We start from the raw sequence: 11,541 nt of genomic DNA on the forward strand, positions 1-11,541 counted from the left end.
AGTTTTCTTCTAATCAAAACCACTAAGTATAGGTATAAAGATTCTGTTTTTTCTTTCTTTTTCTCTTATGGTCTTCGTTTGAAGTGATTCTTGGGTTTTTTCTTTTTAGTGAGTCTGTGTGCTGCTTCCTATGTTGCAGCTTAGGCTATAAAAATAAAAGGGTTTTGTATTAGTGTTATCTACGCATTCATTATCATTATTATCTTGAATAGCAAAGTAAGCGTGCTCTGAATGTAAGTGGTTCCTGTTTTTGATAAACTGACTGTTTTTCGGTTTTTCTCTGATACAGGGTAGAGAAAGATTGCCTCACTTGCCCTATTTCAGAGATACTGGTATGGGTTTTGCTTATTCATTTTTCTTTCTGCTTTGTTATGCTATTGGTTATCTTTGCTTACAAGAGAAATACAACGGTTCAATTTGCATTGTTTTTGCAGTTCATTCTCTCTGTTTTTTTTTTTTTTTGTTCATTTTCTTATTTGCATTGTTTTTTGCAGTTGATTCTCTGTTTATTTGGTGTTCATTTTCTTTGGACAATGTGTTTTATGCACTTTTCTTTATTTTTTATTTCTTTGGTTACTGTTTGAGCCTTTGCTTGCTTATGTAGGGAATGTATCCGGAAGCCTAAGTAGAGAGGACATTGAGTGTTTTGTTTTTGTTGTTCGTAGAAGGATAACATGGCTAACAGTGGTGCTAACAAAGCAGGGTCCTGTTCTGTGTTATCCCTTGATAAGGGAAGTAAGAACAAGAGAAAATTAGCCGAACCTTCTCAAATGAACCCAGTTAACCTTCCTACATCCTTGACCGAATTCCCTCGGTATCAACAGTCCTTGGAGAAACCCCAAAACCCATTGAGTTATCCTCCATTGTCTGATGCTGGGTCTAGTCGGGGTACGGAAGTGGACAAAGAAGCAGAGTGCGAATCTGGGGAGTGGGATGATCCTATTGTGTGTGCACTCGGGGAACTTCTATCCTCTGGTTTGAACACACTATTCAGGAATGTAATTAAGCAGATTTCTGAGTGTGGCTATAGTGAGGACGATGCAACTAAAAACATTGCAAGGCATAGCATTTACTGTGGGGGTAAAGACCTTGTGTCAAATATTGTCAATGATACTTTGTCTGCTTTGGAGAAAGTGAAGGGAACTAATTCTTCAAGGGATGAAATGTTTGACAATTTGCAGCAAATGGTGGATTACACCATGTTGGAGATGATTAACGTGCTCAGGGATGTGAAAACATCCTTATCCATTGCGGAAGCGATGTGGTGGTTGTTAATGTGTGACTTGAACATTTCACAAGCATGCACAGTTGAAGGAGATATTTTGAGTTTCCTTGATAGTAAAGAATTCTCAGGAGAGAGCTCCTCCAGTTCTTCACCTTCCCAATTGAGATCAGAAGACCAAGGCTCTGGAACTTTTCCTCCAAATACTAGTAAATCAAATGTTCCAAGACCTTCAAAACCTACAGAACCCTCAAAATTTTCAAAACCAGGAGCTAAATGCTCTATGTCTGAAACCCTAAAATTCGGAAGTTTCCCAAATATGCCCAACCCCAGAAATTCTTTTGTTACTGAAAAGATGCTACCAGAAAGAGACAGTCTGGTTTCTATGGCAGAAAGTGTAGAGAAATCTTTGAGTTCCCTAGGGGAACATGCTCAAAACATGTCGCTAACACTTGGTTCTGATGAAAGATCTGGAAATGGTCGGAAAGGGCGGTCCAAGAAAGAACTAGCAATCCTTCGCCAAAAGTCCTGCCATGTGCCCACTGAGAAATCCTACAGAACTTATGGCAAAGGGGCTTTCAGATCAGGCAAGCTTGCTAGCATGGGGGGTTTTGTTTTGGAAAAGAGAGTGAGACCTGCATCTGATTTATCTGCTGTGCATCCAAAGAGTGGTCCCTCAAAGATTAGTGCAGATACAGGAGCTGCAGCAGCATCAAGAGATAGAGGTCATTGTGCCTCAACCAGGACTCCACTTGCTCACCCTGTTTCAGATAGCCCTTCATCATTACCTACCAAGGGCACCACACTTGCATTACCTGTGCCAAATACTGAGCTGGTGGCATCATCCTCATCAAAAAAGAATCCTGACATAAAGGCTGTAGCAACCACCTCTCCATCTCCCAAGCTTCCTGAGTACTATGCTGGAATTCCTTTTGATGAAACTCTAGGAAGATATATCCCGCAAAATGGGAAGGATGAACTCATTCTGAAGCTAGTTCCTTGGGTTCCAGAGCTGCAGAATGAACTAAACAGTTGGACTGAGTGGGCCAATCAGAAGGTAATGCAGGCTGCTCGTAGGCTTAGCAAGGACCAAGCTGAGCTTAAAGCACTGAGGCATGAGAAGCAAGAAGTAGAGCAATGCCAAAAGGATAAGCAAATCTTGGAGGAGAACACCGTGAAGCGGCTATCTGAGATGGAGTTTGCCCTAACCAATGCCACTGCTCAGGTTGAGAGGTCCAGTTCCACTGTTCACACGCTTGAAATGGAACATTCTGTGCTGAAGAAGGAGATGGAGGCAGCCAACTTACGGGCGGCCAAATCAGCTGTTAGTTGTCAGGAAGCATTTGAGAGGGAGCAGAAGGCCCTCAAGAATGCACAGTCATTGGAGGCCCAAAGGGTTTTGCTGCGGGAGGAGCTTGCAACTGAGAAGCAGAAGGTGGCTGTGCTGCAACAGGAGATAAGCAAGGCAGAAAATCGCCACAATCAACTTGAGGTATACTTCTTTGAAGCAGTTATGGATATTTACCTTCTGATTATAATAAAATGCGTGTTATTGGACTGTAAATATCATACATGGGGAATTCATTTCCGTACATATTCCTCGCAAAGCCTCTAGGTCATATTATGTAATAAGCCTGTTCATCAAATTGTTGTGAAAAATATGCTAAAATCAGGATTTTCCCGTCAACCACAATACAGGAGTGTCATATTCCTGCAATGCATAATTTTATTTTTTATTACTTACTAGAAACAATGGAAAAAAAAAATTGCAGACTAGATGGAGAGAGGAGAGGATGGCCAGGGAAAATCTTCTTGCTCAGGCTGCTGCTATAAGGAACCAACGAGAACAGCTTGAAGCTGCTGCAAAGGCAGAAGAGGAGATGATAAAGCTGGAAGCTGAAAAGGAGATGAGCAAACTTACAGAAGACATCGGAAAGCTTGAAAGCCAGCTTTCACTGTTGAAATATAAGTCAGACTCTTCCAAAATAGCAGCACTTCGAGGAAGTGTTGATGGAGGTTTCATGCCTGACGGCAAGATTGAAAACCCAGCTATGAAGAAGGGTAGTAAAATTCCTGGTTTATTAATGGGAGGAGGAAGTTCTTCGGGTAGTTCTTTGATGGGAGGATTAAAACGGGAACGGGAATGTGTCGTGTGCCTAGCAGAGGAGAAATCTGTGGTTTTCCTCCCGTGTGCCCATCAAGTCCTCTGTCAAAAATGCAATGAGCTCCATGAGAAGCAGGGTATGAATGACTGTCCTTCATGTAGGTCTCCAATTCAGCAGCGTATTCAAGTGCGTTTTGCACAGCCATAGCAAATCTTCTTAGCTGGAACGGTGGGGCTGGGGAGAAAGAGCAACAACTTGTATAATGTAAATGGAATTCTGGCAAAGTTCATCAAGTTGTTGCTCATTTTGTTTTTTGTTTTTGCGTTTTCAAATAGTTCAGAAAAAGTTATTCCTAAAAATGAAGAACTAGAAATAGAAAGAGAAAAAGGAACTTACAGTTACAGAAGTCAACTTGTAAAGTTTAGGTTTATGCTTTGATATATACAATATAAAATGTCAGTTTTGCTCTCCCATTGTTCTTTTATATTTCTCATCCTGGAATGGGTATTTAGCATTATACCTAAAGCTGTTGCCACTAAAATATGAAAACGAAAGCACACTCAAATGCATCGAAAAGTAAGCTCCATATTCAACTGAAATTGACGGATGTAGACAGAGCAAGAGAAATTGTAAGCAAGACACTTTTTTTTATAAAAACCGGTTAAAACTTAAAACTCATGCACAAGCAACTATAGTTATTAATAACATGCTCCTTTGGCGGTGAAATATGATTTTAGATTGTGTCTAATTTCATATGTTCATCTAAATCTGACGTTATTAATCGGCTTTCTGAATTTACTTAAACTTTTATTTTGCTAATGTAATTCCCATTGTCTGATGACTAATATCAGAGGAATTAATTATTATTTTGTGCAAATAATTAAAAACTAAGAATATAAATAGTATAATATGATTTAAACAAGCTCAAACGGCATGCTGGTCGATATGTCCGAGTGGTTAAGGAGACAGACTTGAAATCTGTTGGGCTTCGCCCGCGCAGGTTCGAACCCTGCTGTCGACGATTTATCTTTTGCAACGAATTACACATACATAATGCATGTAGATTCAACCGCCGCAATTTAATGCGTTGAGGTCTTTTTTCTTGATTGTAACGTTGTTGTGGATTTTATAACGCGGCTAATAGAAATTGAAATATATATATGCTAAGAGATTGAGATTTGACGTCACATTAAACAATATTTTCTCGGGGACATTAATGCCAATGTGTGTGTGACAATTGTGAAAATATCCTAGTCGAAATAATGCAATCTCGCCATAGCTAGATCTCACACATATCATACGGCTAACATTCCTATAACTATAATATCATCACAATCATAAATCATTAAAATAAAAACTAGCCTTGTTCCTGCCGGGACACCGCCGTCACTTAATTTGATTTTATAGTTCTTTCAATGACGTTTTGCCCATACGAAACGGTAGGCGATTCTACCAGCTCATACAAAAAGTGAGATAATGGAGAGGGAAACTCAAACAGCCACAAGATTCTCGAGTTCGGGGAGACCATTAAAGAAAGAAGAGCCAGCTGTCATTTTACTGAGATTTCATCTTACTTCTCTGTCATCACATATTTTTTCATTTGGCATCTTTCTTCAGCCGGCAAATCCAGCTAAAGAGTATGCATTTATTCCTCCATCGGCAAACATATTTATTTGTTTAAAATCTCATCCCAGAATTAAAAATTAAAAAAAAAAAAAAGAAGCAAAATCATATTGATACATCTCCACCTAACTCTTAAAAAGGGTATTTATTATTCAAGCTAGATTATAGGTGGACACCACTTGGTCAACTTCTCGACGTTCGCCGATCCCTTTCTTTTCATCATTTTACATCTTTTATGTGAGCTAATAATGTGTGCCCTCACCCTGTAGGGGACCCCAATCTAGACTAATGTTGGAAAAAAAAAAAAAGAAGTAATTTTCCCCAAAATGCTGCTTGGGAGCCACCCTCTCTCTAGTTAGATGTAGCCCATTTTTCTCGTAATTATATGCGACAAAATTTTGGTTTTTCAAGTATCTAAGATAGATTCTTAAATTATGCACATATAATTAGAGTTCTCTTTGTAAAAATTAATTTTCCGTCAAATATTAACTTTGGAATGTTCAGTGTTTGAGAATAGTCAGTTTTGGGCATCCAATCGCGAAAGACCTGGAGGTTAACTTAACCAGGAGATGATATACTGAGCCCAGTCCAACTCGCCTCATGTTGGTTGCAATTGTGATCATGCATAGATTATGACTCGTGGGCTCCACTTACGCCACTGAGGTTGCATGGGAGTTGTGTGCGGCGTGTTTTAGGTGACGTGGCGTTCCAAACAAAACAAGAATCTTGCGTTGCATGGCTAGTAGTCGTTGGACTCTTTCATTTTCTTGACCGATAATCTCTGTCTCTCTCTCTCTCTCCCAAAATTAAATAATTATTATTCTGTTATGTTTGTGAAATAAATTAGGTTAAAAGCCCAAACGACATTTACATACTGTCCGGTGAACACCCTCTCTCTGGAGCAGTTGGCACCGCACAAACTCTCATTTTGTCCGCCACGTGTCACAAAACCAATTTCCCCGAAGGCTCCTTGATCCCTTCAACCTCTGAAAAACAAAATTTTAATCAAAAGTCTACTTACCTAAATAATTAACCATATTATTATTATTTATTTTATTTTATTTTTTTAACCTTCATTTCTTATTAAACAAACACCAAAAGCATAGTTGTTATTGTTGTGTTAGTCTTTGATAACAACTCTGCATCTTCTATTTCTTTCTTCTAAATTCTAATGCCACCATTAACAAACCAAGAACTCATTTTCTTCGAGACCAACTTCTCCACAATGCTCAAAGTCCTCAACAAAAGACTCCGGCGCCTTTACTGCCGTCTCCGGTGGCCGGTCCGCTGCCGACCGGAGCCCAAAGTTATAGTAAAAAAGTTCAGAAAATCCAGCTACAAATCACAAAACGACTCAAAAAACGAACTTCCCCTTAATGGGTCGGCTACGGTTCATCCAAATGCTCGAACTGTTGACCTGAAATCAGAAAAATCAATACGTGTAGCCACTTTCAACGCTGCTCTGTTCTCAATGGCCCCCGCAGTACCCAAATCGGAGAAGCCTTCAAATTTTGACCATGAAAATGAAGATTTCAACAGAATTAATTTACGTGCCAAGTCAGTGATTGATCGTCCAAAGAGCATACTAAAGCAGTCTCCTTTACATTCAAGCTCAGTGAATGGAACAGAGAATCTTTCCAAGCAACAAAAGTTTGCAAAATCAAAGCTCAGGGTATCCATAAATTTGCCTGATAATGAGATTTCTTTGTTGCGTAACCGGCAGCTGAGTTTCAGAGAAGAAGATAAAGATGAACCTTCAAGCAGTGCTGTCAGAAGGATTTTGAGAGGAAAGGCGCCATTGAAATCAAGTGTGAGTTTTCCGACGAGTTCTATAGCCAGTGTTGGCAGCACAAGGACAGTTCTTGAGGTTTTGAGGGAATTGGATGCGGATCTTCTGGCTTTGCAAGATGTGAAAGCAGAGGAAGAGAATTCGATGAAGCCGTTATCTGATTTGGCAGCCGCTCTGGGGATGAATTATGTTTTTGCTGAGAGCTGGGCTCCTGAGTATGGCAATGCTGTCTTGTCTAAGTGGCCGATCAAGCGCTGGAAAGTGCAGAAGATTTTTGATGATACTGATTTTAGGTGAGTCAATTTCTCAGTTCTAGTTAGTTCTTTTAATATATAAAATTTCTATGTTTGAAGGAATAAAGGTAGAAAAAAAAAAGTTTCCTTTTGAAAATGTCAGCAATTGTCTCTTCTTTTGATCAGAATAATATGGGGTTTCTAAGTGTAGCTTTCCTCAAAGTTGAAGAAACTTTCCATAGGATATGATTTTTTGATAATCTATATAGTAATTGAAGAAATTGTTTACTGCTGTTAGACTTTTACATATTATTAATTATTGCCTCTGCGTTCTGCGATCTGTTTGGCCTAAATCGTGTGCAAGCAGCTCTGACACTGTCAAACTCACAGTAACAGCTGTATGCAGGGTCGTATAAAACCTAAGTTAGGATTTTTTTTTACCTATATTATATTATCATCAGTTCTATATCATTCAGATGTTTTTTTTTTTTTATATATATATATTCCCAACATTTTCATTAAGGCCCTATTGGTGACTGTTGAGTATATCTATCTAGTGTAATTTCAGAATGAAAACATAGTAAATAGCTTTTCTTGTGAACGATGTTGAATATTTTAATTTTTCCCAGAAAACTTGTGAGTTTCAATTTTACTGCAATGCCTAATTCCACTGAACTGTTAGTTTACCCCTGCTCAAGATAAAACTATGTTTTTGTTAATAAACCAGTTTTTTAAACTCAAATATGTAGAGCTTAGTGATTATTAACCTGTTGGGAAATTTACCTGTTTTCTTGAAAGATATACTTTCGAAAATGATTGCTACTATTACTAGAAGTCAGAAATTTGAACTGTTTCCATCAATCTATTTTTTGAATTGTTATATAGAAAGGGATGATTTGTTTTTAAAATAAAAACAAAATAATAATAATAATAATAATAGAAAGCACTAATTCGATTTGACGTGAAGTGCGTATTGTTATTATAGCTGCAATTTTGGTATGCCATGAGTCAAATTATTAGCATAATTGAGATGAATGAATGCTACATCCAGCGAACAACTTTTTGTTGGAAAAGCAACATTTTTCAGATCAAGATAAAATAATCAATTATGACTCCTCTTTGCTCTTAATGTCTACTATTAATTTAAGCAATTTATTCGATCATCGTACGACTAATATATTTATGGGTTTCATGCTTCAACATGTCGTTCTGTTGTCTGATAAATGATAAAAGGAACAAGGAGAAATGTATATATTATATGACCCTGCATGGTGCTTTTTACAATGCAGGAATGTTCTTAAGGCCACCGTTGATGTTCCTCAGATTGGAGAAGTCAACTTCCACTGCACTCACCTTGATCATCTCGATGAGAACTGGCGGATGAAGCAGATGAATGCAATCATCCAATCTAATGATCATGGTGAGGCCCACATCTTGGCTGGAGCACTTAATTCACTTGACGAAACAGATTACTCTTCGGAGAGATGGACTGACATTGTAAAGGTAAAAACTATTGCAGCTTTGATCATTCTCAATCCGGTCACAAAAACAACTTGATTTAACTTCGTTTTTTAACTGGATTCGCATTACATCTTATATAGTACTACGAGGAGATGGGAAAGCCAACCCCAAAAGTTGAAGTCATGAAATTTCTGAAGAGTAAACAATACACCGATTCTAAGGACTTCGCTGGTGAATGTGAGTCGGTGGTCATGATTGCCAAAGGCCAAAGTATGCAACTTATCACTTTTAAATGTTTCCCCCCAGCTAATCAGAAAATTTCTCTATTCAAAACCACTGTTTTTATGATCTTTTCTTTTTTTTTTCCTCATAATACGATGATGCAGGTGTGCAGGGGACATGCAAATATGGAACCAGAGTGGATTACATATTGGCATCCCCGAATTCACCGTACAAGTTTGTTCCGGGTTCATACTCGGTCTTTTCTTCGAAAGGGACTTCGGATCATCACATAGTGAAAGTTGATATAACAAAAGCGCAAAGCGACGAGAAGCAAAACGATGTCGGTCGGAAGCGATACAAACCTAAACAGAAAGTTGTAAAGATATCAGGGTCTTCTCCAGCAAAAGGTATATGGAAAGCACAAATGCCAGAGAGATAATAAATTGAGTATAGTTTATAATCTTTTATTATTATACACACAAAATTACTGTTTCATAATCACGACGGGGCAGATTGTTTTAAACCTGCTTTACTTCAATGGTTTTGTAAATTATATTAACTTTGTCGAGGGCGGTAGAAACTCTGTAGGACGAAATCTTGGCGTGGAGATTTTTATGATTACTTTATTTGTACACTGTGAGGTTGGGAGCGATAACTGAACACTTGAAAAATGTATTTTTCTTTGAGCTTCTCTTTTGACCATTATCATCGATGTCATTAGTAATAGGATATATATACTATAAATTTGACTGCATTTTTTAATGTTATATATCTCCTGGTTTTGTAATTAGTTCCTATGACAAATACAAGCAAATGGTCTAACAATGAAATCGTAATCATTACTTCAGGTTCATGCCAGAATATTTCCTGACGGTCTAAGAGTAAGTGATTTCATGCGGATAGAGAACCATCACTGAATGTAAAACAAGCGAAGTTAGTGTGCATTGGAAAATATCTTCGATACATAGAGAGTCACAATTCACCGGAATGTTTGATGTCGATGCCTCTCAAAGCCTATATACTCTCACGTTTCACAAATTCAGAGCCCAAGCTTTAATGGATGGGCTGTCATCGAAGCCCATCCAGGAAGAGGACTAAATTCCCACAAAGCATATTCACTCACTCGGCTTAAATTTTCAAATAGACTGGCTAAGCAAGTATAAATTGACCCTGGAAATGGACTGTCGTAATTTAATACACACCTGAACCCATGCACTAGCGTTGTTATATCATACAAAAGGGAATCAGATATCACAGAATTATATAAAACATGCACTGAAATAGTAGAAAATACCAAGAAAAAACTAAAAACAATGAAGGAAGATAAAGCATACAAGAATGAATGAAAGAAATTTTAGTCACCTTTTAAATCTCCAATTCAAATGAAATCACGTAATGCTAAACTAATTAAGAGACTTTTTCAATCATGATTTAACCTAGAATTGGAACAAGATGCTCTCGCAGTAAGTAACCTAAATGAACTCCCAAAACTTGGATGGGGACCTTCTTAGTTATCATGACCACCTCCATCAATTTTTCCCGCCAAAATCAGTTACTAGCAAATGCGACAAAACAACCTAACATAACTTCCTCAATTCTTCGTCTTCTTCTTCTTATTGTCATTCTCATCATCAGTCATTTCCACCGTCTGATTCACATTATTATTACCAATATCATCGCCACCTTAATCACGATCACCGATAATCTCCTTCATGACGATCATCACCAGTCACCTCCACCTCTCTATTCTCATCCCTAGCATCATCACCTAGACGATCACCGATACTCATCTCACCGTTACCATCATCAACTTCTTGATCAACAAGATTATCACCAATCATCTCCTCTATACGATCATCAGCAGCCATGTCCTCTTTTTGCTCACGATCACCAATATTCATCTCGTGATCATCATTTTTCAACTCACCAATACCACCATCAACTTCTTGATCATCACGTGCCATCGCCACTTCGTCACCACCGCCAACAAGATCCGCCATATAATCGACCATTACGATATTCAACCGTCCATCACTCCCCGTCACTTTCTCGAGACTGAATCTTGGCCGTCCGCTGCAGAACAGTGTAGACAAAAATGGCGGGAGAACTCTTACTCGGCGCATTTTCGTCTTTCTGCCGCTTGATGTAATTAATCTTGATGAGTGCTCCTCAATCACCTTGGACAAGTCCATCTTCTCCGACATGCTCTCAAAGCCTAGGACCTCCGTACACATTTCGTAAAACTCCGTACTTCCTGTGGCAGTTCCCGAAGGCCTTGGTACATTCACATAGTCCATTCCCGCGGCAGCAGCGATTCCTAAAAGAATGTCGCCGGCTCTGGTATGTGGATTAACACTGCTTCCGATTATAGAATCAAGAATGCCGATAGCCGTAGGTGGTGATGAGGTGTCTTCCTGCGGCCGACTGTCATCCGGAGGCTGAGGTTGTTCCTCATCAGGTTCTTGGTTCTCTGAGGTGGAGCGCTCGGATTTGTTGGCAGAACTCATTGTCAAGTTCTTTTAATTTCAAGAAAATCCTATTAGAATTGAGTTTTTATTAGAGTTTTTGTGGAAGAGAGAGGTCTAGTATGTATACATATACTGATGATGCTTAGGTGAATTTTTTTTAGGGCAAAAAAAAAAATAAAAAATCAACGAACGGAATTGAAACGAGGGCATGCGCCAATGTGGCAGTTGATTTGATGAAGGGAAACGGGCAAGTTATTTGTTGGTCGCTCTACTCTACATAGATAGTTGGGGGAGTTCAGCGTAAGATTGTGCCATCCATTACCACTAATAATATATCCAACCTTATTGTAGCACTAATAAAACTTTTCACCAATAAATTTACTCACATATATTGTTGAGGGATGAGTGGGCATTTCAA

At 38.6% G+C, this 11,541-nt stretch overlaps 2 protein-coding genes and 1 non-coding gene across 3 annotated transcripts; all 3 read left to right on the forward strand.

Moving 5' to 3' along the window:
• On the forward strand, positions 1-3,644 carry LOC18046350 (putative E3 ubiquitin-protein ligase RF298). The gene is made up of 4 exons (XM_024189321.1): positions 1-32; positions 290-332; positions 605-2,714; positions 2,995-3,644. Exons 3-4 carry the CDS (start codon positions 675-677, stop codon positions 3,532-3,534), a joined length of 2,580 nt encoding a protein of 859 aa, XP_024045089.1. The 5' UTR covers positions 1-32; positions 290-332; positions 605-674; the 3' UTR covers positions 3,535-3,644.
• Positions 3,645-4,266: 622 nt separating this feature from the next.
• On the forward strand, positions 4,267-4,348 carry TRNAS-UGA. The gene has a single exon. It is a non-coding gene; the product is annotated as a tRNA-Ser (tRNA).
• A 1,656-nt stretch (positions 4,349-6,004) lies between these two features.
• On the forward strand, positions 6,005-9,339 carry LOC18046351. Its single transcript, XM_006444099.2, has 4 exons — positions 6,005-7,032; positions 8,262-8,475; positions 8,574-8,703; positions 8,820-9,339. The coding sequence occupies exons 1-4, from the start codon at positions 6,122-6,124 to the stop codon at positions 9,092-9,094; spliced, it is 1,530 nt and encodes a 509-aa protein (XP_006444162.1). The 5' UTR covers positions 6,005-6,121; the 3' UTR covers positions 9,095-9,339.
• The last annotated feature ends 2,202 nt before the right edge of the window (positions 9,340-11,541 follow it).

The sequence above is a fragment of the Citrus clementina genome, unplaced genomic scaffold (genome assembly GCF_000493195.1).
Source record: "Citrus clementina cultivar Clemenules unplaced genomic scaffold, Citrus_clementina_v1.0 scaffold_3, whole genome shotgun sequence".
Classification (NCBI taxonomy): Eukaryota; Viridiplantae; Streptophyta; class Magnoliopsida; order Sapindales; family Rutaceae; genus Citrus; species Citrus x clementina.